The sequence below is a fragment of the Alexandromys fortis genome, unplaced genomic scaffold (assembly GCF_014885135.2).
Source record: "Alexandromys fortis isolate MF-2015 unplaced genomic scaffold, M_Fortis_MF-2015_v1.1 scaffold_84, whole genome shotgun sequence".
In the NCBI taxonomy this organism is placed as follows: Eukaryota; Metazoa; Chordata; class Mammalia; order Rodentia; family Cricetidae; genus Alexandromys; species Alexandromys fortis.
Genome location: NW_026068017.1, coordinates 4415440 through 4442878, shown reverse-complemented (window position 1 = coordinate 4442878; position 27439 = coordinate 4415440). Strand labels below are relative to the sequence as shown.

The window sequence follows — 27439 nt, the reverse complement described above, 5'->3', positions numbered from 1 at the left end:
CCCTCTGTTTTCTTTATATGTAAATATATATTTAATTATTATTATATATGTATATATATAAAGAAAACAGAGGGGAGCTAGAAATGGCTCCGTGGTTAAGAGGACCTAGTTTCTGTTTACAGCACCCACATAGAAGCTCACAACTTTCTGTAACTTCAGTCCCAGAAGCAACAAGGCCTTCTTTCTGGACTTGGTGGGCAGACATACCTTCAAGCAAAAGGCCCATACACGTAAAAGAATAACAAATGAATTTTCAAAAAGAAAAGAAAACAGAGGGGCAGCCTGTGAGACTGACCCTGCGTGTCTCACTTCTGTGGGAATCAAGGCCTCTTCTAGTCCAACGCGCATCTCATACTTATCCACGCTCCTCTTCCAGCCCAGTTTTCACAACCCACAGGGATCGGCCACCTAATCTCAATGCCCTTGCTTCTTCCTCAGTCTGGCTCCTTGGTGTAGCTCCCTACCAGCCACAGACATGGCTGGCCCGGTGTGAATGAGATGCCCTCATGGCTCCTCCTAGCTCTGCTTGGGCTAAGTGCCTGCTGCGTGCCCTCCCCATGGCCCACTCACCTACAATCGCATGGATGGGCTCCCGAGCCACCTTTCGTTTGATGAGGATATCGGGGAGGTGGCGGAAGACAGAGATGGTGGAGAAGAGGTGGCTGGCGATATCGTTGACCACACTCGCCAGAGTCTGCAGCGTGGGGGAGAATTCCACCTGTGGGGAAGCACAGAGGAGCTTAGGGCACTCATGGAGAGGCTCAGGCTTCAAAGCCTCCAAGGCTGAACACCTGAGTTGGGCCTGGAGGCACAGGAAAATGCCAAGGCCCGGGATGAAGTCTAAGAGTAGAGAGAAGAGGCCTGGAAAGATGGCTCGGTGGTTAAGAGCACTGACTGCTCTTCCAGAGGATAGTGGCTCACAAAGATCTGTAACTCCGATTCTAAGGAATTCATTACCCTCTCTGGCCTCAGACATCAGGCACATACGTTACACAGACATAATACATGCAGGCAAAACACCTATATGGGAGAAAATAACAATTGCCTGTGGGTGCCAAGCCCGCATGGATACATTTGCCACACAACTCCTGCACCTCGGAGTTAGGGAACATCACAGAAGAGGGGGTGGGAAGACTGTAAGGCCATCGGGGACCAGGACATCTACCGTGAGACTTTGTCTCCTAGAAGTGACAGGGAAGCTTCACCCATGATTCCTCAGGAATACGGCTGCCTAAGCAAGATCTGGACAAGGAGCACACAGAGAGACCTGCTAGGGTGCAGGAGAGAAATCCTATGGGATCTCAAACCGCAGGCAACTAAAGGATGCCGAGAGTGGGAAAATTAGTCTTCCCTAATTGTTTGTCCAATACCAAGTGACCATCCCTGAAATCATATACATGTAAGCAACACTAACCAGACGCAGCAGGTTATATTCATACATAAAGAAAAGGGGGTCATGAATTTGAGAGGGAGCAAGGTCAGGGGACACAAAGGATGTTAGGGGGAGGAAAGAGAAGTGGGGAAATAATGTGATTATATTTTAATTTTTTTAAATTTAATATTTAAAAAAACTGGAAGAAACTGAGGACTAAGGTATGATCACCTTGAGGTGCTGGAGGCCCAGTGGCCCTCACCTGTGCCACCCCTCCCGGCATGTCATCCTGTAAGATGACAAGGACTCGGAAAAGTGGGTTTGGAGTGGTCTTCCCGTCCCCGTTGATGGCCTTGGAGAGTTCGAGCAGGGACCACTTCACGTTCATGCGCAGGGCATCCTCCATCATGTGATCCAACCGTATCGTGTAGAGCAGCCACTGCTGCTGTATCTGGGAGGGGAGGGGAGAAGAAAAGGTTCTGGAGAAAGCAGCTCAGGGCCAGGGAAATGGGTACCAGCTGATGGGCGACAACAAGACAGAAATGCAGGGTTCTGGGGGCTGGAGACAGCTCAGCTGTTAAGAGCACTGGCTGCTCTTGCAGAAAACCCAGGTTCCGTTCCCAACACCCACAGGCAACTCACAACTTGACGCCCTCTCTGGCCTCCACGTGCAGCAGGTACCAATGTGGTGTACCACAGGCAGGCAAAAACACTCGAAAACATACAAGTAAATCTTTAAAGAAACAGAGGCAAGATCCTGAATGCCACCAGAGCAGACTTGAAACCTTGAAGGCGAACTGCATTTGGTACCAGGGAGGACATCTGAAATCCGCACGTTGGTGAAATACAGGAGGGCAGCAGCGTGCTCAGAGGGTCTGTGGGTTCCCTGCCTCAGGGCTGGGCATGGGATGCCTACCTCAGGACCATCATTCTTGAATACTTCGTAGGAGTTGGTCATGATGTTCACCACATCCTGGTGCAGGTTCACCAACTTCTGCTGCACGGTCATCCGATGTTCCCTCTGGGCCTCCTCAAATTCCAGGTCTCTGTACACCCGTTTGCCGGTGATACGCACCAGGAGCATCTCTGACATCTCCTGGGCCTTCCAGCCAATGGTCAGAGTGGAGGCCTTGAAGTCATTCACGATCATCTGCACCTGGAGTCAGGCCAGGCACGGTCCACAGTGGCACCTTCTCTAGCATCCATTCCCTTGAACTGTGCAGGCACCTTGTATGTTCCTTCCCATGAAGACTCGATTGAGGCTCTCTGGACCTGATTCTATTCTCCCACTTAGCCTCCTGCTAGAATTTCTGACATTTAAAAAAAAAATCCTTCCCTTTCAGTGGAGAAATTCTTGCCTAAGCATTTGTAAGACTTTGGGATCCATTCCCGGCACCAAATTTTGGGGAGAACATTCAATTGAAGGTATAATGCCTCCCAGGGTCTCCTCCATCACCAAAGGCTCAGGCATTGATGACCCACATGTCAGCCCTTCCATCAGCCTTACAGACCTTCAGTGTCTAGCAGCTGCGGCCTACCTTGCTGGCGTGTATGCGGCACTCTGTGATGAAGAAGGCGCTGGCCCCCTTTAGGGCCCAATGCAGCTTCTTCAGGCCTGGGTGGATCTTCTTATCCAGGAATCGGATCCGTTCTTTGAACAGGGCCTGCTCATCTGGGGACAGCATGGCAATAATCCTGCGTGGGAGAGAAGACCTCGGTAGCTGGGAGAGAAAACTGCGAAGGCCTCGCCTCCTGCCAGGAACTTGTCAGTCTCTCAAACTTGCATTCTGGCCTAGGGTTCCCTAAAGAAACTCTCATCATACAAGTGTTATACACAGTGTGTGGCCAAGGGCTGCTGAGATGGCTCAGTGGTTAGAGGCCCTTGCCACTAAGTCTGAGGATCTGAGTTCAATTCCTGGGACCCATGGAGTGGAAGGAGAGAACCCACTCCCACCAGCTGTCCTCTGACCTCTCCACGCACACGGGCCTGGAGAGATGACTCAGCAATTGAGAGCTCTTGTTTTTGCTTAGGACTCTGGTTCAATTCCTAGCCCCTACATGATGTCTTGCATCCATCTGTAACTCTAGTCCTAGGGGATCTGACACCCTCTTCTGGCCTCCTCAGGTACCAGGCCTGAGAAAAAAAAACCCATACACAATCAATCAATCAATCAATAAAATGTTAGATGTGCTGTCTAATACTGGTCATATGTAGCTTGAAATGTGGCCTATGATAAGAGGAACTTTTTAATTAAGTAATTCAAATGAAAATAGCTACAGGCAACTAAAGGCTACCACACTGAAGGTATCCTATCTAGAAATTCAAACAAAAGTATTTGTTTCATCCCCTTGGATTTTCACCGAGGTGAGAAAGGTCTGTCTGTGGAAACCTTCCCTTTTTCTGTGGTATTACTAGGCCTTGGGAGCTGGCTAGACCAGGAAGGGAGAAGCTGTCGTGGGTAGGACTGGCGTCCTTAGTAAGAGACATAACATAGCTGCTGTCTCATTGTTCCATGGAAGACACCGAAGGCGGCCATTTAGAGACCAGGAGGTGGAGAACCTGGCACTGCATCTGCCCCTACCTCGATTGTGAGTCTCCCAAGCTTCCGGAACCGTGAGCCAGGAGTCTGGTTATTTCTAAGCCATCCAATCCGTGATACAGCTAACCACACACAAATGTCACCCTAGAGATGGGCCCCCCCAGGTCAAAGGCTGGGGACGGGACTAGATGAGGGAAGGTGGTCTTGTTTCAGTGACTCTGATGCTACTGCATGCCAGAATCCTAATGTCACCCGGCTCTGAGTGCCCGACTCAGATAAGGAACTGCAGGGAAAGGGAATCTCTTTTCAGGATGGGAAAAACACGATGATGGGGACCCTGAGCAACACACCACATCCTCAGGCTGACGAGGACGGAGCGCACCTATTGTAGTCTCGAGCAACCAGGAGCAGGTTCTCCCGGAGAATCCGCAGGTCCTCGGCGCGTTCAGCCACATTCATCACATAGTGGGGTGTCTCAAACAGCAGCCGCTCCCAGTAGTCAATCTCCACAAAGAGAATCAGGAGCGTCCTGAGGGAGAAAGCGGAGCAACTGAGGCACGGCTTAGAGGGCACTAAGAGGAGTGTGCCCGTGGGAGCTCACAGGAGCGCAAAGGAAGTTTTTGACAGAAATGAAACAGGCTTTCCAGGTGACAGAGGCAGACAGGACAGAGTGATATTCGCTACTTCCCCAAACCATGAGAGCAGCAGCGACGGGGATTTCTAGGCGTCTGGGGCAGACGCCCACACAGGTACAGGTGACAAGAAGTCCTGGAAGTTGAGCAGTAAATGACCTGGGTTTGGAGCGGAAGGGGAATTCTAAGCTTGGCAATAGCAACAGCTGGAAACTACCTAACTCTCTAAAAGCCCCAGGGGCTGTGGCTTCAAGGAAACCTCCAGAAGGGGCTTTGAGACTCAAAGAGGAAGGCCAGTAGAGAGCTCAAGAAGCAGTTCCCAGAGTTCTTCCATGACTCTGTAGGGCAAAAGGCTGGAGCTAGCAGACTGCAGGAGGCCCATTGGCTGATGATGAAGGCGCAGAGACAAGCAGAAGACGCCTGGGGACCCCAGGCCATGGAGGAGAGTGAGCTGGGCACATGCTGCCATCCACAAGCTCAGTGCTAAGTCACTAGCCTTCTGAGAAAGCCACGCTGTGGCCAGCAGAAGACCACAGGTCCAAGTGTCAAGACACATGTGAGGATGTGCGGTACACCAAGAAAGGACCCTGTTTGGAAGATTCTTTTCTGGAGTCTCTGGCCAGTGGCGTGGGAGCAAATGACCAAGACTGGAGACTTGGAACACTCCTCGAGAGCTGCCCTGTTGACTGCCACCACCGGCACTATTGGCAGCCCCACCCCCACCTCCCCAGAGCTTCCAATCAGTTTCCAATTCCCTTCCTACCACGTGAATACAACGGGAAGGGGCTTTTCTATTTTTCTAATTTGCAAGGGCTCTTGTTTGCTTACTTGGTATTTTTGCTACCCAGGCTGGCCTTGAACTCACTTAGGGTGACCTTGAACTCCCTATATTCTCCTGCCTCCAACTCCCAAGAACTGAGATTACAGGCACACACCACCACGTCCAGCTGCTGGAGAGATGTTCATGCCCTGTTCTTTTCTATGGGTTCTCTTTCCTTTCTCTGAGCAAGTTAGAGACAGTTTGTTGCTTTTCATGTTTAGGCGGAGCACACCTTTTGTTCTCTTCTGCTTGCTTGTTCCGGCTTTCAGCCTCGGCACAAAGTTCAAAACACGGGCAGAAGCACAAAAATCCAAAATAAAATTAACAGGAACCTCTCAGAAAACAGGAAAAAGAGCACACCTAGGTATAAGAGAATACTGTCTAAAAGCCGGACTAGGGTGGTGCACATCTTTTAATCCCAGCCCTTGGGAGACAGAGACAGGTGGATCTCTTTGAGTTCGAGGCCAACCTGGTCTACAGGAGCAAGTTAGTTCCAGGACAGCCATGGCGACAGAGAAACCCTGTCTTGAAAACCGAAAGAAAAAAAAAAGACTTTCTACAGAGAAAAAATAGAATAGCCTATTAATAATTTTAGATTGTGTTAGAGGGAATGACGTGCCAAATATAAAAATTAATTTCACCCATTAATGACATCCCAGAGCATGAGCGTCAGCCCCAGGTGACCTTTGACTGCCGAGATCCCCTTTCCAGTCTGTCTACCTGATCCTTTCCAGCTGCTCCCGAGTAGTCACGAGCACAGGCAGGTGCTCAGCTTCCTCCAAACCACCCGCCCTCAGACCTCAGGCCAGGATTCTCACTTCCCTCCTTGCTCACTCCCTGTTCACTCCCTCCACAGACTTTGTTGTCTGTGCTGGGAGAATGGAAGCAACTACTTTCCAGGGTCTGGGCCCTGCTAAGCACACCCTCTCTCAGCTCCACTGAGCTTCAGCCTTCAGTCCCAGCCTTCATCTCGGTCACTCCCTTAGCGACCCTCATCCAAAAGAGCACTGGGCCAGGCGTGTCGCTGCGAGCTGGAGACTAGCCTGGCCTGCCTACATTTCGTGTCCCAGGTGAAATCCATTGTCCTCCAGGCTAAGCCACGTGAACGCACCTGAGCACTGCCGATAACGTCACAAATTAGCCCAGCATCACTCCGAATTCTCCTGAGGCCTCCAGGGCTCTCCAGGCCACATCCTGTGCCTGTCCCTGTGTTCTCTTACTCCCTCCATCTAGGTTTCAAGTTGTTTTACAAGGGACAGTAGCAAAGCACACTGGCGACGGCACGAAAACAGATGTGTTCATCAACGGGATAAAACCCAAGACCTGGACAGTTCGTTTTTCCCTTTGTTTTTGTGACACAGTTTCTCTGTGTAGTCCTGATTGTCCTGGAACTCACTGTGTAGATCAGGCTGGCCTTGAAGAGAGAGGGAGAGAGAGAGAGAGAGAGACAGAGAGAGAGAGAGAGACAGAGACAGAGAGAGACAGAGAGAGACAGAGACAGAGAGAGACAGAGAGAGACAGAGAGAGAGACAGAGAGAGAGAGATCCACCAGCTGACTTTGGATTTATAGGGAGACCCACTGGCCTCTGCCTCTTGGGTGCTGGGACTAAAGGAGTGTTGCCGCCGCCGTGACTGGCTGACAACTGAATTTTATAAGCAAAAAAAATACACGCTGGAGTAAAGAAAGCATCTTCGACAAATGGTGCTGGTCAGTGTGGATAGCCACATGTAGACGAATGAAAATGCTACCACCCTGCACAAAACTCAGTTCCAAACAGATCACAGACCTCACCATAAGACCAGATACCCCGAATCTGGCAGAATAGGGCAGTAGACTTTGAGTCAAGAAAGGCCTTTCTGAACAGGATGCCAACAGTAAAGACATTGAGATGGGACCTCCTGAAGATGAAAAGTTCCCATACAGAAAAAGACACTATCATTGAGAAAAGCTGCCGCCTACAGCATGGGGAGAAATCTTTAACAGTTGTTCTGTCTCTTCAAGGCACTATCTAAAACCCCACTCTTCCCAAGCTGGTGTCTCTGAGCGGAAAACCATCAGGTGAGAACTCCATCTGCTTCCTGCCGCAGCCTGTGTGAACTGACCTGTGCCATGATGAGGCTTCCTGCACATTTATGACTGCAAGTTCCTTCTCTTCCTACTAAAGCTCCCCGGGGCTCTGTCCTGCAGCCCTGTCCTCCCGCAGCTCTGCTTACACCTACAGCTCCCTCAACACACCAGCTCCTTCCCACCATTGGACTATAGCCAAGTTCTAGCACATCAAGAAAGAATATACTAAAAACAACCCTCCCTTGACTCCTACTGTCCTAGAGGGACCACCCTCTGCCTGCCCCTTCAGAGCCTGCTTTCTTTAAGGAGTTGCTCTGAGGGATCCTTCTGCTTCCTCTCTTCTCTATTGCTCCCAGTTTACTCTCCGCTCCACCCACACCTCACCAAAAATTCCACGGCTGCACCAAAGGGGACTTTGTAGGTCTTGTCTTCCCTGACCTCCATGTAGGCCTTTTACAATGATATTGTTATGGTATTTTGTGTACAGGACTGTTTCGCCTGCATGCATATCCACATAACACCCCTGGGAGACCAGAGGAGGGCACTGGATCCCCAAGAACCATAGTTACTGATGGCTGTGAGCCTCCATTGGGTGCTGGGAACTGCGCCCAGGTTTCTCGGGCAGAACAATGCTCTTTCCCACTGAGCCCCTCTCCAGCCCCTCTGAAGGCTTCGCTCTCATGGCAAACAGTCCCTTTCCTCCCCCACTCCTCCCCAGCCCTTCCTCTCTCCAGCTCGTTCCCCGCAGAGTCCCCAGGCATATTTCACTGCAGCACAGCAAGGAACCTGCCACCTCTCCAGGCCCCTTCCACGCCCCCCCCCCCCAGGTTCTTCACTTCCAGTAATTCCCCCAGGATGGGCTAACCGACTTCCATGGCTTCAGTTGCCTCTGAGAGATGATCGTCTCCCAGATCTACCCAGCTAAGCTCTAGACTGTGTCCAGCTGCCTAAAGATCTCTCTCCCCAGCTTGTCCCACAGGCATCGCCAACTCCACGTGTCCACAGAGGAGTCATCGCAAAATCTGGAGCTCCTGCCTGAGGGCAGAGAGCCTCCAAGGAAGAGGACCACCCCAGAAAGAGGACCACCCCAGAAAGAGGACAACCCCAGGAAGATGAGGTTCACCCCAGGAAGAGGACCACCCCAGGAAGAAGAGGGACACCCCAGGAAGAAGAGGGACACCCCAGGAAGAACGGCACACAGGAGGACAGCACGGAAGAGCACTACCCACACCCACAATGGACCAAGGACTGCATGCATGCTCTCCCACCCCCTCACTTTCTGACATCCTACCCATTACTAACTCCTTTTGATTTTTATAAAGCAAAACTCAGAATTCAGTTCTCCCCCAAAACCATGTAACTCCAATGCCATGATAAATGGCATTATTTATATCGAAACTAGAAGACATTCCATCTAAAGGGCTAGAGCCCCAGTTGTCATGGCTACATTTTCTGGAGTTTCAAGACAGGCCAGCAAAGCCCTTTCTTCTTCTTCTTCTTTTTCCTTTTCTTTCTTTTTCTTTTAAAGACAGGGTCTTACTATGTAGCTCTGGTTGTCATGGAACTCACTATGTAGACCAGGCTGTCCTTTAATTCACAGAAATCTGCCCACCTCTGCCTCACCAGTGCTGGGATTAAAGACGTGCGCTGCCACCACCAGGTCAGAAATCCTTATACAGACACCTAAACTTTTTACATTGTCACCAACTCTTATTGGATAAACTCCTGAGGATGTGACTTCTAGACCCCCAGTGTTCCCCCTCCCCTGAGATGACAGCAGCAAGGAGGTGTGCTTTATGTAGCTATTTGCTCAGCTGAGTGTGACAGTAAAAAATATTCTTAGGACTGGAGAGAGAGACCAATGGTCAAGAGCACCGGCTGCTCTTCCAGAGAACCCAGATTTGATTCCCAGCACCCACAGAGCCACTAGCAACCCTCTGTAGCTCCAGTTCCAGGGAATCCAGTACTTCCTTCTGGCCTTAGGCACATACAAACACTTATACACATAAAATAATAATTTAAAAAATTAATGTTCAAATACATTTTAAGCTAAGATATTTATAAAAAGAGATGCAGGGTCAGTCAACTCAAATGGTCAGAGGTGCAGTGCATTGTGGTAGGCTGATGAGTTCTTTCTGGACTGGGCTGCCCTTTGGCTCAGATGTGTGTGCACACCTGGATAAGGTTCACAGACACACACAGAGACACGCCATTTGACATACTTGCTTCCTACTGGCATCCAGAAGAGGCAACCGCAAAGGGTAATCTCCTTTTCATTTTTTTAAAAAGATTTATGTATTTATTGCCTATACAGTGTTCTGTCTGCATGCACGCCTGCAGGTCAGAAGAGGGCGCCAGATCTCACTATGGATGGTTGTGAGCCACCATATGGGTGTTGGGAGAGCTTTTAACCTCTGAGTCATCTTTCCAGCCAAGTATTCTCTTTTTTTAAACTAAAATGTTCTTAACCTCAAGAAATATTGGCTGAGACCCATGGAAAATCTTAGGGTACTCTGACTTTAAGAAGTCAGCGTAACCTGTACTGTGTCAATGGCATGAATTTTGTTTGAAAACAGTGTCTTTTTCAGGCAGAGTCTCATGAAGCCCCAGCTAGCCTGGAACATACTAGAGGGCCAAAGATGACCTCAAATTCTTTCTAAGAGCTAGGATTTTTAGTGTGCCCTACCAGCCCTAGGTGAAAACTGGTTTTTTAATAGAAATAAAATAATTAGTTATGTACTTTCTCCTTGAATGTCTGGCTCTTATACCTTGAAATTAAGTAAAGACTGTAATTATTGAAGATGTATTTTTAGGTAATTTTACTCAAGGTATGCGGTTTATTAATTTGATGGCAGCTATGAGGTAATCTGCCGTTCATTTATATTTTGGGGGTGAACCCAAGGTTTCCTAGGAAAAACTGGAATCAGACAGACATTGCCTTGGAGGAAAAGAACAATGATAGTTAGAGCAAAATAAGATACAGGAGATTTTATATGTGTACTAAAGATGGCTTGTGAGCAAAAAGCAAGATTTAATTTGAAGAGAGAGTGCTATTTTTGGACAGAGATATTTAACATCATAAAGATTTCATTCTTCTAAACTTAACCCATAAATGTAACCCAATACATACTCTAATAAAAAGAGGAATGCGACTATTTTAGGAACTAAAAAAATTGTTTAAAAAATTCTTATGTGAAATACTTTTAAAGAAAGCCAGCGGTTTTTTTTTTTAAGAGGGTAATGAGGACAATAATTAAAACAATTTGGTTCTCGCACATGACTGAGTCAGAAGAGCGAATCCAAAACAGCGCTTTGCTGGGAGATTTCTTCATTATAAAGATAGCAACTCAATAATGTTGGGGTGTAGCTGAAGGTAGCATGCTTGCCTAGCATACACACAGCCCTGAATTTGATCTCCAGCAGTGCAGAAAAATAAATAAACTAACAAGATCAGGTCGACTTGCTTGCAGTGTATTTAAAAAACAGAAAACACAAGTTGACTCTATAATTTTCCTTACGCCACAGTAACTGCAAATGGATTTAAGGCCTAAGAATAGAGGACAGAATCAAGCAACCTGGTGTGGACAATTCTAACCCAGCACTCGTGAGGTACAGGCAGGAGAGTCAGGACATCAGGGCCATCCTCACAGCAAATTCAAGGCTGGCCTGGGCACAGAAGGTGCCGTCTAAAACTTTGCGCGCGCGCACATATATCCGTTCTATAGTCAAGCATTGATACAAAAAAATAATGTCACATCTTAAACTTTCCAGAGCATTCTACTTTCACCTTAAAAGGAGAATAATAATTATATCCAAATGTTCAATTCTTTGTGATACGTGTTTTAAGATACTGTGAAAGCTGAAGTCCTATTTCCTTTCCGTTTTTGTAAACACGAAAAATCTCCATAACATAGGTATTATTAAAACAAACAAACCCGGGCTCGCCAGACATTTGATGACTGTCTTTGAAGCGGGAGATAAAGGCCAGAGTCAGGGAAAATTGTTTTCAACCTAGAATTACAACCCTAGGCAAACGCACAAACATGAAGGGAGAAATTGGTTGTTGCCAATCATGCAGGAACTTAAAAACCTTAACTCCCACGCATCATTTCTTGGAAAACTACCAAAGAATGCATGGTACCAAAACAAAACAAAACCATAAACCAACGAAGGAAGTCAGAGGAACTGAATAATAAATAAATAATAAAAGGGCTAAGGTGTAGCTCAGCGGTAGAGCACTTGCCTTTCAGGCACAAGGTCTTGGGTTTAATCCTCAGCATTGAAGAAGAAATTAAAAATTCAAACAAATAAAAAAGAAACTCAAGGAAGTTCCGAAAGACTGTTCTGAAGCAGAGCCGAGGCAACGCCTTGACGAAGCAGCTTGAGGAACTGCGAGCCCCCTGGCATACGTGGCATAGGGAGGGCAGGGGGAGATATTGCGGAAGGCATTTTATTAGTTGGTTTGTAGAAATGATGACAATGAACAGTGTGATATCAAAAATAAATATTAATTATTAATTCCAAAATGACAAACTATCATGCAAGGAAGGAAAGAGCCACCGCAGGCCCCTCATCCAGGTCAACAGTTTCCAGGCCTCAGATGGATGCCCAAAACCCTGGATGGTATTAAGCCACGGGCAATACTTTTTTCTTATAAATCCATACCTATGAGAAGTTCAATTTAAGAATTAGGTGCAGCCAGGCTCGAGGGCACATGACTGCAATCTCAACACTAAGGAGGCTGAGGCAGGAGGATTGCCACCAAATTCTAAGCCAGCCTAGGCTCCAGAGTGAGAGGATGTCTCAAAAGGAGGGGGGAATTAAACACAGTATTAAACATAGGAAGAGATCCACAGAATAATTATGACAATATACTGTAGTAAAAGCTAAGAGTAGACTCTGTCTCTTTTAAGAGTCACAACAGACAGGCGTACTTCTGCCCACGGTGGAGGAGGCGCTACTGCAGCACCGTGAAACTACTCCGCAGCTAGCAACACAGCCATCAACAATGAAAATCCATCGCAGCAAGAATTGTCCCAGCTATGTGCGGGGCGGAGGGCTTGACTATAGACCGGGACATCTCTGGTAGCCTAAGTATATTCTCCTATGTTTTCACACTGGAGCGGTTGAATTTGTCTCTATCGTAAACATCAGGACAAGCTCACTGGGGCAAGTACACTGCCAAACAACACAGCAAACTAGCTCTTTGTGTTTCTTTCTCATCTTGACAGAATTTTAAAAAACAACTTGAAGGTAAATTATCAAATTTTGTCAGTCAGCGGGATGAAATTGGACAACTCCTGAGGTTGCTCTAATGATCCTATTTTAAAAAATAAAATTAAAAATAATCTTCAGAATGATGTTCTGCCTTGGCAGAATTTTGTCAACAAATTTCAAGAGCACCAATTTTATTTTACTGACAAACAAAACCTTTTTCAAAATCCATTTCTTTAAAAAAAAAACTATTTTATAATGTATTCATTCCTAAACATGTAATAGACGTGGCCAAGTGAGGCCAGCTGAGGGCGGTGCTGGCAGAGCAGAAGGAACAGACATAGTGAGAATGGGAGGGGGAGGAGAGAGACACGTGAGGCACAAATGCAGTAGGCAGGCGCCCTGTCCAGTTCGGGGCTGGGGAAGTCCCTCCCTCCTGCCCACAGGGTGAGAGCACAACCCTTTCAACAGGGCACCTAGGACACCTGGAACGCGTCTGCCAACCTGCAATCTCTGAAGCTTGCCTGGCCATAAAATGTGATAAAAGCCCATTTGGGTTTTGGAGTTTAAATATTTGGAATATAAGGTGGGAAAGGCCAGGAAGGCTCCCAGGACTGACAGGTAACTTGAGGACTGTCTGGGACGTCTCAGAAGAAGGCTTATCTCAAGGTTGGAACCAGACCTTAGCGTGAAGGATAAGCCTGAGAAGGCTATCTCTACTCCTGGGGGTGCTAGAAGCCGAAACTGTCTCCAGTTTCTTTATGGGTTTAATCAGCTCAGACTTTTCTTTCTTATCTATTATTTACTGAGTTGAGGCAATTTTATCCTAAAATCACAAAATGTATTGTGAGGTCCTTATATTTCTCTAAAAACACTACTGCCAAAGGACAGAAGAGACTTCTTCTGTTTGGTAGAAATGCTTAGCTGTTGTCTGGGTTTCAGATAAATCTAGGTCATAAATAATGTCCTGAGTTTTGTTTCTGTTCTGTGTGTGCGTGTGTGTGAAACACACTATAGAGAGAATGGGAAAAGCACTTCCAATGGGGGCAGGGAGGAGGCTCAGCTGTAAAGGCTCTTGCCACCAACGCTACCACAGAGTTCAAACCCTGGGACCCACAGGACAGAGGAGAGCTGTCCTCCAACCTCCACACAAGCTCCACATACAGACAAACAGCTGTCCCCTGCAGACGGTCCAGCAGGCATTAACCCTCACCACGTGGGCATCTCATCCCACCTTCTAGAAGGTGAGCACTGGGGAGGGACAGAACTGACTTCACAGTTTGGGACTAAATCTCTGATACAAAACAACTTAAAACGGGAAAAGTTTGGGATTGGAATTAATCCTTTGTTTTGATTTGTTTTTTTTTTTAAGTTTTGGTGGCATTCTGAATGCAATTTTTCAGATTTATAGATTTATTTCGTGTGTGTGTCAGAGGAGAACTTGTGGGAGTCAGCCCTCTCTGTTCATAACTCGGGCTCAAGAGATGGAGCTGTGGGCCCCACACTGGCAGCAGTACCTTAGATTCAAGCCACCTCCCTGGCCCCACGCTCCCATACAAATAGTGGCCAAGTGTACCCATATCCATATTAGCCCATGACTGTCCATTAGGGAGACTCCCTAGCAGAGAACCTTTGAGGATGTCCAGCCTAACAGAGACTACATCTTGTAATTCAGCCCTATTGGCTGCCTGCAAATGTTATAACCAATTACAACTGTTTTGTCTATAATAAATATGTAACTAGTTATAAATCAGTTTGTAGAGTATATAGATAACCAGTTATAATATAACATTGACCTAATATTCCTTCTCTTCAGAATCTCAAGTCAATTTAAGAGGCAATCTAGGGGCTGGAGAGATGGCTCAGTTAAGAGCATTGCCTGCTCTTCCAAAGGTCCTGAGTTCAATTCCCGGCAACCACATGGTGGCTCACAACCATCTGTAATGATGTCTGGTGCCCTCTTCTGGCCTGCAGACATACACACAGAGACAATATTGTATACATAATAAATAAATAAATATTTTAAAAAAGAGGCAATCTAAAACTTTAAGTGTCTTTTGGGAGGGGTGGTGGTAGTTGTTGTTGTTTTGAGAAAGGACCTTGCTGTATGACTTGCCCAGCCTGGAACTCCCTATGTGGACCGTGCCCACCTCTGCCCCCTGGGTGCTGGGATTAGGGCATATACCGCTAGGCTAAGCAAGGGCTATCTACTTTATGTGTGCAAGTGTTTTGCCTGAGTGTATATATGCACATCATGTGAGTGCCTGGTACCAAGAGAGATCAGAAGAGGGTGTCAGATCCCTTGGAACTGGAGTTACAGATAGTTGTGAGCTACCATGTGGTGGGTGCTGGGAACCAAACCCAGGTCCTCAGTTGAGCCATAACTCCAGCCATAAGAGGAAGTTTTTGTGGCTCTTTTTGTCTCTACCTCATGCCACAGCTACAAAATCGAGAACCTCACCAGCACCTATCGCTGGCCAAACACTTATCCCAAACCTCTGTGCTCTCTCACGGCTCTTCATCTGTGTGGCTTCTAGTGTTCCTGCTCCCCCAGCTAATGCCCGACCACTTCCTTTCTGTGCATCAATTGCCCCTCCCTGGTCAGACCCCTCCAGTTGTCCTGCCTGTCCCTGGACCTCCATCTCCCTTCCGCATTTTTGTCCATCAAATATGGATGTTATGAGCCAAAGCCAACACCAGAATGACAGCCTAGGAGCTCAGGGGTTGACGTTCACCACAGGACACAGGTAATGCCAAGACGCAGCCAGCCCATCAAACTGAATCTGTCTCCCAGTTAGGAGAAAGCTGTAACCGCAGAAGGTTCAGTCTCTGAAGACAGACGCCTCACAGCCCGTGGGTAGAACTGTCGGCTGACAGAACGACAGGGTAGCCTCTTGGGGACAGGGACTCTTGACACTTTATACACCCCGTGCCTGCCTCAGTTCCCAGTGCATGCACAGTGCTTAGCTTGTCTGACTTGAAGATCTCCGAGTGTTTTGTTTTGTTTTGTTTTGTTTTTGAGTGCAGCCCATGCTGGCTTTCAACTCAAGTCTCTCCTGCCTCAGCATCCTGTACTGGGGTTGAGCCATCACACCCAGTGTGAACTCACTGTATATTCTTAATAATTAATGAACTAGTTACCTTTTTAAAAAATGAAGGGAGAGAGGATGATCTTAGGAAAACCCAGACTAGGGATCAAGGTTTAGACAACTTAGCTGGGCTGTCACAGCCATCTAGTGGCCGAACAGTGACATCACTAGCTTAGTGCGTTAGTGAAGTGTTAAAACCATGGTTTTAACAATTGTCTATTTGCTTCTTACTTTAAGTAAGCTGTAAAAACAGACGTTTTTCCCAGTACTGAGAACTGAACCCAGGACCTCAGGCCCAACCTAGGTAAACTAAAATTAAGGAGCGATAGCGCATATTTACTCCCAGCACTTGGGAGGCAGAGGCAGGTCGGTCTGTGAGTTCAGAGCCACCCTGGTATATAAAGCAAGTTCCAGGACAGCCAGTGCTAGTCCAAGAAACCCTGTCTCAGGGGGAAAAGAAGAAGCTGAGTGTTGGGGAGTCCATCTGTAAACCCAGCACCATGCTGAGGTCAAACGATCACAGTGTAAAGTCACACTGAACTACACAAGGAAAATAAAGCCAGACAGCAGAAAAGATGCGGACGGGGAGGGGACACAAGGGAGGAGTTAAGTCCTCGGGAGACTGCAAGAAGATTGGCACCAAGGACAAACAGAAGGTGCTGGGGGAGGTGGGGTCCTGTACTTGTCAAAGTTTACGTCCAGCATGCCCGCCTTCTCCTGGCTAATTCGTAAGAGTGGCATGTCCAACCATCGAATGCAGTCCTTGTCCAGCGTTGCTGTCCACTCCTGGAAGGTTTTCCGAACCAGCTCATCGATGGCTTGAACCATCTGCTGATAGGTGTGGACACTCTCCTCTCCAGTCCCAATGTGGGGCAGGAAATGGGCGCCAGCCAGGCACTGAGGGAGGGAGAGTGGAGCTGTTTATCCAGACTTGCAGTGGGCATGCACGCACCCACGCACCCACGCACGCACACCCTCGGCCCCAGAAAGGAGACCGAGGCTGGTGAGCTAGAGGAGGGACTGCACCAGGGAGGGAGGAAGTAAAGCCCTCTGAGGAGACTCAACGTGAATGCCTAAGAGTAGAGGACAGTCCCAAAGAACAGGGCAGACAAGGGACAATCATGGACCGGGGACCTGAGGGTTTGTTCCTCCACTCTCTCTCAGAGTCGATCAGGTGATGGCAGGTAAAGAGTCAAACAGCTTTCCCCGCCCCGACACCCCCCTGCCCACCCCCACCCCCCCCCCCGGTACTGGGTGGATTCTGTCAGCCTGCTAGGATTACAAGCATATTCTACCATGTCTAACACAAAAGTTGTTGTTGTTGTTTTAAAAGTCCTTCCCTCATCCTTGTTCCGTTATCCCTGTTTTTCCAGAGGGAGCAGGCTCTTGCTGCCCAGGTCTCTGGGTCACCAGGTTGGTCCCTGATCTGTTACTCTAACTTCCCAGATGCTAAGATGACCTTTGTTCCACAAGCCACTCCCACCACCTCTGCCAACCAAACCATGGCTGCCCCTCCCCTCCTCCCACCTAGTCTCTGAACATAAATCCTAAGGACCCTGTCGGGACTCAGCACCCCTCAGGCTGTACAGCCACCACACTTGGGCCGCAGCACTGAAGACAGTTAGAAGGGCCGACACTCACATTCATGACTCGGTCGATGCGGCGCCGCAGAATCCGCACCCAGTGGGCCTGTCCAGAATACTGAGCCATGTATGGCTCCAGGTACGGCCACTTCTTGTTCAGCTCGCGGTTCACCAGGGCTAACTCGCTATTGAACAGCATATAGAGGTCGACGGCCTTCTTCTCATAGGTCCGCATGATGGCCTAAGGGACAAGATGACACGCTCCATGCAAGTGGGTCCCCTTCGTCTCCCCTGACAGCCACACACAGTGGCCGCATTCTTCAGAGGAATGGATGTCATGGAAGCAGAAAGGTGGAGCAGAAGAAAAATCAGCAACCGAGCAAGAGGGGAAGGACATGGAGGATCTAAGGGCAAGGGATGTGCCTCTGAGGTGGGGGAGGGGGTCGCACCTCCCGTGTAGCCAGCCTATGGAAGGTGTCCAGGAGCAACACTCCGTGCTCTACATCCCGAACCAACTCAAAGGCTGAGGTGATCAAGTTCTGGGTCATCACCTCCAGATCCTTGACACCAGCACGGAATCTGCAAGGTCAGGGAGGCACAGAGAAGAGTGAGTGCCCTCATCTGCAGCCCAGCGCCATCCACATGTCATGACGCTGTTTCACCCTGGACAAGGCTGGGAGACGATCCTTAGTCTTATTTACGGATAAGGAGGTACAGGCATCTGCTCATGTGGATTTTCAGGACATTGCTCGGTGTTCTGACAAGTACACTGGAACCTAGAAACCGACCAGCCACCTCTCCTCTCGCCTTCCCACCCTGAAGCTGTTCCCACAGTCTTCAACTTGCGATCTTTCTGCCTTTGCCCCCAGATCCTGGGAGTCCCCGAGTCCCCGAGTCTCCTTTGCACACCGAGCCTCTCCCTCCTGCTCCGGTTCCCCGCCCCCCTGCCCGGCCCCGCCCCCGCTCGGCCCGGCCCCGCCCCCCGCTCGGACCGGCCCCGCCCCCCGCTCGGACCGGCCTCAGCCTGTGAGCCCTCACTTGTTGTAGTCTTCGTGCCAGGAGGTGTTCTTAACGTCTAGGATGCCTCCACGGACGGCTCGCAGCATCTGCAGATTTCTATGGAAGATGTCCTCGATTTCAAGCAGGTTCCGTGTGATCTGTGGCCCCTGGGCACCAAAGAAGCAGGGAAGGGGACCCTGCTTACCATCTTCCCACCGGGCAAAGTGGTACTGACATTCGCAAACCTAAAAAGAGATCCAACCGTGTGAGCCTTCTTTCTCTTCTGAACCCAGGCCTCCCGAGTTCTTCAGCTTGTCTTCAGAAGTTCATGAACGAGAGAGGACCGTCCTGATTAAGGACTCTGGGGTAAATTTTGCCTGAAGGATGAACTATGAGATGCTTAGGCAGTGATAACAGGCAAAATCCAAGAAGAAAGAGGTAGGAGGAGGAGGTCACACATGGTGCAGAAGGAGTCAACATGCCAAGTTCCAGGTTTAGACTCTAAGTGCTTGGCTCCTTACGGGGACTCTACGGTCTGCTGTGGCTTTCATGCCTCCACCCCGGCAGTGTCCCTACCTCAATGAGGTCCTTGCAGCGCTGCACAAAGGCGTCTACTTGAGCAAATATGCTGGTCTGGTCTAGAACCCAGCCCCGACTGGAGAACCTGTAGGAGGAAGAGGATAAATTAAATCAGAAGCAGAGACACTACGGATCAGTCTGTCCGTGCAAAACTGAACTGTGTGAGCCTGGGTTCAGACTGGAGACCCCGAAGAGCAGATTCCCTGAGCCCTGACAAAAGAGACCCAAAGTGAGCAGAACCATAGAACAAACATAGCCTCGAGTTCTAGAAGGTGGTCTTGCAGATCATGTAGTCATGGGAGGAGGAAAGGGCCACACGAGGCTCTTGGAAGGGGCTAGAAGGAGACCTCAGGGCTAGGATCAGAACATCTACACTCAAACAGAGCCTTAGCTGGGGGTAGAGACTCCAAAAAAGAGGGGGACGTGAGAAGTGTGGGAACGTCAAGGATAAACACGGCTGTTAGGGGGCCGTCGTACTGGGTGTGCATCTGTACGGCACGTAGGTAGTGATCCTTCCAAGCGTGGCAACAAGAAATGCAGCCCTGCAGGTCCTCCTTGCTGGAAGAGACATAGCCCTCGAAGATCCGGTCCAGAGAGATGGAGCGGCAGCACAGGCGGATAATTTCGTTGCTCATCTGCAGAGGGAGCCCAAAGCCTCAATTCCAGCCTTTTCCCCACCACACCCTTTCCTGACTCTAACTGTGCCTCAGGCCTTGGTTCCTGGCTCCTGGCTTGGCTCCTGAAGCCCATCTTGCTCCTCCAGGCACTCCGTGTCATGCGCCTCGTCATAATCTTTGTTCTGCCCTCAGCCCAGCTCAGCAGTTACGCTGCTCTGGCTTCAGCAATTCCTCTACCACTCTGTGTCTCCCCCTGAATGCTCTGTCTTGATCATTCCTGCTCAGGAACCGAGTTCCTTCCCGAACCAACCTTCCCATACACCACTGCAAACTCAATTTGGAGAAAGGAGAAGAGGTCTTTCCCCTGCATAGACTCAGCCCAGATCCTTCTTGCCTGCTGACCTAGGCTCACTTCCACCTCCTTCAAAGCCCTCATCCTGCTTAAGCCACCTCAGTAAGAAGCAGAAGCCAGGCCCATCCCTAAAGACAGTATCAGTCTGAGCTGCAGGGCACTATTGGTTCCTTTCCACCATCTGTCTGCCAGGGGATCCGCCCTGCCCTCACAGCTGCCCCACCTCATTCTTGCGCTTGGCATCCACACACCTTCCAAAACAGAGAGGCTCAGGGATCCGCCCTGCCCTCACAGCCGCCCCATCTCACCCCTGCGCTTTGCATGACACACCTTCCTGAACAGAGAGGTTAGCCTTTCCCGGGTGTTGTAGTGGGGGGAGTTGACCCAGATGATGCGAATGAGACTGATCAGCTTCGGGAGCTTATCAGAGATGTCCTTAGGCTTCATGAAGGCCAGCTCCTGGTAGGGCTCCCTCAGGATTGACAAGAAAGTCAGGTTTGACTGAGCTTGGCGAGAGCCGTCCTAACAATAGAGAAACCAGGAGAGACGGCTCAGTCTCAGTCGGCTCAGTCTCAGTCGGTAGCATCTGCTGCTGTGCAAACAAATGAGGACCTGAGTTCAGATCTCCAGCACCCATGGAAAAGCTGGCTACAGTGGCCTGTAATCCAGCACTGTTGGCAGGAAAAGACAGGCAGCTACTCTACGCAACAGGTGAGCTCCATGTCAGTGAGAGACTCTCTGAACATAAGGCTGGAGCGATGGCTCAGAAGGTAGGAGCACTTGCTGCTCTTGCAAAGGACCTATACTTTCTGCTACCAGCACCCACAATGACAGCTAACGCCCTCTCTAACGCCAATTCCAGAGGGCCAATGCCCTCTTCTGGCTTCCTAGGGCACCGCATGCACATAATAGACAAAACAAATAAAGTTGAAAAAAAAGTGAAGAACAATTGAGGGTGATACCCAGTGAACCCCTCTGCTTCCCACATGCACACACACACTTGCATACACCCACACAAACATGTTTATAAAGCACTCACACAAAAATTCATATTTTCCATCCATCTCGAGCACATCCTCTAGGCAGCCCTCCAGTAAGCTCTCTCCAAGAGTTATCATTTCAAAACCAGAGTTTGCTCATTCATTTTCTTTTTTAAAATATTTATTTTTATGTGTGCAGGTGTTTTGTCTGCATGTATGCCTGTGTACCGTGTTGGATCCCCTGGAACTGGAGTTACACATGGTTGTGAGCTGCCACGTGAGTGCTGGGAACTGACCCCAGGTCCTCTGCAAGAACACCTAGCATTCTTAACCTTTGAGCCATTGCTCTAGTCCTCACTTGCTTTTCTTTTCCTTTTCTTTTTTTTCTTTTTTTTTTTCTTTTTGAGATGGGTTTCACATAGTCGCCCATAGTCTGGGGGAACAACACACTTACTCTGTAACCAAGGATGACCTTGTATTTCTGATTGCCCTGCTTCCACATCCATGTGCTAGGTGTAGTTTAAAAGAAAATGGCCACCTAATGAGGTAGCACTATTAGGAGGTGTGGCCTTGTTGGAGGAAGCGTGTCATGGTGGGGGTGAGCTTTGAGGTCTTCTATGCTCAAGCTGCACCCAGTGTCACAGTTCACTTCCTGCTGCCTGCAGATCTCCAAACACCGTGTCTGCCTGTATACCATATCCCACAATAATGACAATGGATTAAACCTCTGAAACTGTAAGCCACTCCATTTAAATGTTTTCCTTTATAAAAACTGCCATGGTGCGGCTGGAGAAATGGCTCAGCAGTTAAGAGCACTGACTGTTCTTCCAGAAGACCCTGGTTCAATTCCCAGCACCCACATGGCAGCTCACAACTGTCTGAAAATCCAGTTCCAGGGGATCTAACACCTTCACACCAAGGCACATAAAATAAAGATAAATAAATCATAAAAAAAAATTTAAGGGCTGGAGAGGTGGCTCAGAGGTTAAGAGCACTTGCTGCTCTTCCAGAGGTCCTGAGTTCAATTCCCAGCAACCACATGGTGGCTCACAACCATCTGTACTGAGATCTGGTGCCCTCCTCTGACGTGTGGGCACACATGGAGGCAGAATGTTGTATACATAATAAATAAATAAATAAATAAATCTTTAAAAAAAGAAAAAAAATTTTAAAAAAATTGCCATGGTCATGGTGTCTTCTCACAGCAACAGAAACCCTAACTCAGACAGCTAGGATTGCAGATATAAACCATCATGCTCAGTTTATTCAGAGCTGACAACTGGCCCCAGGGTTTCATACATGCTAAGCACTTGACCAGTAGATCAATGTTCCTTCCCTAGCCCTTCATGCCTTGTTTCCTATGAAGTCCCCCAAGCCCAGATCTGGTGTCTGCTCCAGCTGAATTAAGAACTCTGTACAAAGTGTATGTTCAGAGCTGTTGGCAAGATGCCTGAGCATGGCTCTCCTCCCACATCCACTAAAGTCACCCAGTCCCCTTACTGTCCCGTTCTCAGTGAGGCTCCTAAACTTCTGTTCATCACAGCTCAGTTCCCTCAATATCTGGTTGTAATTTTCACCTGGGAAGAAAGGTCTCCTTCACCCATCACTCACCTCCGGGGAGACCCAGCAGCAACACAATTAGCTTGTCATAGGGAATTTAGTTTTTACATGTTTGTTTTGAGACGCTCATGCTATCTCTAATTCCTCTTTTATGTAAGTCCTATTTTCTCAGCTGCACTGGAGGGCTGGGCTCACTGAGGGGGAATCTCCTTTTCCTTGCTGACCAATTGGATGTCTTCCTACCTAAACAAGTGTTGTGCTGTTTAGGGGTGACGACAGAAAGGCACATTCAATACAGATGTAGCTTGTAAAAAATGTGGGGGGCAGGTAAAATGACTCAGTGCTTCTGATGACCTGAGGTCCAGCCTCAGACCTCCACGGTTGAAGGGGAGAGCCAGCTCCTGTGGGTTGGCCTCTGATTCTGTGGCATGCCTGGGGGTACACAAGACCTTGTCTGAGGACACTGAAAACAGCCCCCAGGGACCTTTACCTACTGCTCACGTCTCCTGCCTTGTGGTTAGTTGCCTGCCTCCCCAGGTCACCCCAGCCACGGCCCGCTTTCCCTACACTTCCAGTCTCTGACCCCTCCACCTGGATCTGCTGGGCCAGCTTCAGAAAGGGCGGCAGGTAAGACGACTTGGAGAGCAGCAGAACGGACTCGATGTGTTTCACTCCCTGCTTCACGAGCTGCTTGCTGATGCCAGATAGGTCCATGCAGCGATTGTGCCAGAACTCGATCTCCTCCAAAGGACCTAAATTTTCCCCCATCTCCACAGACTCCTGAGCACTCAGCACCTCCTTGATCTGCCGGGTCCAGTGGATCATGGAGGCTGTGGAGGAGGAGGGGGAACATTTCCTGCTGCTGAGCTGTGCCCTCGATGCTCAATAGCTGGAGCTGCCTTCCCCCCCTTACCCCTGCCCTCACCCCTGACCTCACCCCTGCCACTCACTCTCCAGGCGCTGGACCAGCTCCTTGTCCTTCACCACTACCTCAGGGTTCATGTTAATGGCTTCTGCAGGGATGTACAGGACGGTGTGACCCTCCAGCTTGTACCGAGTATCTAAAAAAAGACCAGGAAAATTCCAAGGGTGGGCTTTGCTGCCTCTGTATAAATTATGATTGATGATCAATTGGGGGGCAGGAAGTATAGCCCCCCTCAAGTTGGCTAACTCTGTGTATCCACAGGCTTCACGGCTTCATGTCTACAATTCAAAAAAAAGTTCCACTGTTTTCAATGTCCTCAGACAGGGTCTCATGTATCCCCAGGAATGCCACAGAGTGGAAATCAGAGGCCAATCCGCAGGAGTTGGCTCTCCCCTTCAACCGTGGGGGTCTGAGGTTGGAACTCAGGTTGTCAGACCCATTGAGTCATCTTACCTGCCCCCCGAATTTTTTTACAAACTACATCTGTATTGAACGTGCCCTTCTGTCATCACCCCTAAACAGCACAACACTTGTTGACATTGTATAGGGGGCTATGAATAATCTAGAGGTTATTTAAAGTACACGGGAAGATATACGGAGGTTATATACAACTACTGCACCATTTTCTAAGGGGCTTGAATATCCACAGAATGGAGTATCTAAAACCAATCCCCACAGACAGCAAAGGCAGCATATGTATTTTAGGAGAACAGACAGGAGTAACTATGACTCAGACTTCTTCAGTATAGAGAGCAGAAGTAACAGAAGCCAAGTGGCAAAGCTCCAGGAGGTCTGTTAAGAAATTACCATAAAATAATTTCACTATCTGCGCCACATCCTCCTCAATACGCACGAGTCCCCAACTGCCCCCCCCCCAGCGCCTCTCTTTCTCCTTATGCTTCATGTGCTCAGAGCAGTCTCCAACTCCAGTCTGAGCAGGTCTGAACAAGTTCTACATTAGAAAAGTGTATCTAAATTAGAAGACAATTTTTTGCAACAATACTATATTCAGCACTGACCAAGGCTTTGTTTGGCAGCTTCGAGGATCAAGCTGAAGACCTCAGACATTTCAAGCAAACTCTACCTCTGAGCCCCCTCCTGTGACTAGTCTTTATTATTCGGAGATACTCAAATGTTCTTCTCTTTGTTGCTGTTTTGGTTTTTGTTTTTCTATTTTGTTTGAGCCTGCCCTGAAATTCACAGAAAGAGAGAGAAAGATCTTCCTACCTCTGCCTCCAGAGGACTGGGATCAAAGGCCTGAGCCATTACATCCGACCCTCTGAGGAGGTCTTTATTAATTATTTATTAATGGGAAATGCTTTACAGTATGATACTTGAAGAAAAAGGAATCTGAGACAGTTTTTTATATGATACCCCAAACAAAAGGATAGACAGACACCGGATTGGACAAGGGTGGCGCACGCCTTTAATCCCCCCGCACTCGGGAGGCAGAGGCAGGTGGACCTATGTGAGCTTGAGGCCAGTCTAGTCTTTACAGTGAGTTCCAGAACAACCAGGGCTAAACAGTGAAATCCTGTCTCAAAAAACAAAAACAGAACAAAACAAACAAAAAGAATAGGCACTGGATAGAAATGACTTATTTCGTTTTTAATATTTTTTAGATTTACTTATTTAATGTGTATGAATGTTTTGCTTACAAGTATGTCTGTGTACCATGTATGTTCCTGATACTCACGGAGGTCAGAAGAGGCCATCAGATCCCCCGGAACAGGAATACAGTTATGAGTACCATGTGAGTGCTGGACATAAAACCTGGGTCCTCTGCAAGACCAACAAGTGTTAACCACTGAACATCCCTTCAGTCCTACTTTTGTTGTTTTTGGTTGGTTGGTTGGTTTTTTTTTTTTTTTTTTTGAGGCAGAATCTTACTATGTAACTCTGGCTGTCCTGAAACTAGCTCTTGTAGACCAGGCTGGCCTCAAACTCACAGAGATCCCACCTGCCTCTGTCTCCCAAGTGCTGGGATTAAAGGCACTGAACCTGAGCCAGATTTGTTTTTGAGAAAGCATCTCATGATCTAAGATCATCTTGAATTTCTGATCCTTCTGCCTCTGCCTCCTGAGTGCTGGAATTACAGACTTGGGCCACCATGCCGGGCTCCACTCTTTGTCGCTCTTCTAGTTTCCTGTGTCTTAAGCTGGTCTCAAACTCACATGTAGCCAAGAATGACTTTGAATGTCTGTTCCTCCTACCTCTACCTCCCGAGGGTTGGAATCACAAATGTGTGCACTATCCTCAGGTTACGGAAGGTGGGGACCCAACCCAGGGTTTTGTGCCTCTAGCAACGGAGCCACTGTCCAAGCCCAAGTCAGGATATGTGGAAGCATATGCTTGTGCTTTTGTGTACATACATGTTTAAGCACATGGGTACCACATGCGTGTGGATGGTCCACATGGTAAGATTTCATTTCCAAGAGTCTTAAAAGGCTGGGAATATAACTTTGTCATATAAGCACTTAGTTGCATACATGAAACCCTGAGTTTGGTCCTGAGTGCTGGAAAGGCATTCTTTTGATATTGATTTGAGTATGAATATTAACACAGTTGGTGGTGAGGATAGATGGTGAGTGTGTGATTAGCACATGGGGGGCCCTGAGTGTGATCCTTAGCTCCATCACCAAAAACATAAGAAAGCGAATGAGACGCATCACCCAGCCGCCTCGTCACCCCACCCTGGAGAAGTCAGCTGCCCCAGCCTCAGGCTTACCTGTCAGGCAGGCCAAAAACTTATGCAGATGTGAAACAAAGTGATTTCGGATGCTCTCAGGCCAAGTTGTATTCATAAAAATCTGCGGGACATAGACACCACTGAGCAGCCGAAGCAAAGCTGGGATGTAGGCGCCCCGCACTGTCCCGAACTGCACAGTTGTCTCAAAGTTCTCTGGGGTGATGGGAACAGGAGCTTGCCGGATGAAGTACACAATCTGATTCTGAGTCTACAGGAAACAACAGATCCGAGTTCAGTCTCCAGGACCCACCAAGATGCCCAAAGAAACCCAAGGCTCCGCTGGTGAAAGCCAGGCTGAACTTTGTTAATGTCCCTACCTCCTGTCCTTCCCAGGGATGTACATTTCACACCGGAAGATGTGGGGAGGAAATGGACAAAACATGCCTTAAGGGTACAGACTCTATTGTGTTCAACTTGAACCACAAGTCTCACACACTATGTCCAACATGTAGTAGATGGCCAATAAATGCTTATCAGGTGAACAGGTGGATGGACAGGACAGAATAGGTACTTCTTCCAGCCACGGAAAAAGAAGGGAGAAAAAAAGAGATCAAGAAAGGAAGTTGCAAGTAAGAAATAATTATCAGGCCGTGGTGGCTCACACTTTTAATCCCAGGCCTCAAGAGGCAGAGGCAGGCAGATCTCCAAGTTTAAGGATAGCCTGGCCTACATAATGAGTTCTGAGACAGCCACGGCTACACAGAGAAACCCTCTTGAAAAACCAAAAAAGAAAAAATTATCTAGGATTTCTCATTTCAGTTGTTTTCCCCCAACCCCAGGATCTCAAATTGGCGTGGAACTTCCTGCACAGCTGAGGACAAGCTCTGGGTGCAGGGTTTACAGTGCACACGTCGGCTTCACACCAGGCTCCGCCTTGCATCCTCTTCCCCAGTTTCCCTTTCGCACTCAGCTTTACCCACGCGAGGCTCTGCTGTGGCTACATTCAGAACTGTAGCTTTGCTCGGTTATGAAACAAAACCAAAGGATGCTTTGCTCCAATAACCGTCACAGAGATGAAAAGGTTTGACAAACACACACACACACACACACACACACACACAGATAGATAAAGGAGAATCCTGCTATTTTTAAAGGTATTACATCTAATTTTGTTTGAATTTAATAGAATAAAAAGAAACTGAAGTTGATACAAGGATCTAAGCTTCAAATAAATGTCTCTTCACCCAGAGACATCTCCAAATGATCCTTTGTTTCTCTAGTGCCAGGGACTGGTTATTGGATCTCACATATGCTAAGTACATGCTCTACTGGGAAACTACATCCCTACCCAATTTTCCCCACTTATTTATTATTATTATTATTATTATTATTATTATTATTATTATTATTGTGTGTGTGT

The 27439-nt window shown here is 48.2% G+C and overlaps 1 protein-coding gene across 1 annotated transcript in view; it reads right to left on the bottom strand.

Moving 5' to 3' along the window:
• The window catches only part of Dnah2 (dynein axonemal heavy chain 2), a 128432-nt gene that overhangs the window by 83886 nt on the left and 17107 nt on the right, over positions 1–27439 (bottom strand). The window contains 15 exon segments of the mRNA XM_050162494.1: positions 571–718; positions 1635–1823; positions 2289–2528; positions 2911–3067; positions 4295–4441; positions 16418–16632; positions 17377–17559; positions 17768–17897; positions 18357–18562; positions 18894–18981; positions 19374–19531; positions 20196–20387; positions 22997–23235; positions 23356–23466; positions 26059–26287. Of these exon segments, the coding sequence (XP_050018451.1) occupies positions 571–718; positions 1635–1823; positions 2289–2528; positions 2911–3067; positions 4295–4441; positions 16418–16632; positions 17377–17559; positions 17768–17897; positions 18357–18562; positions 18894–18981; positions 19374–19531; positions 20196–20387; positions 22997–23235; positions 23356–23466; positions 26059–26287 (2632 nt within the window).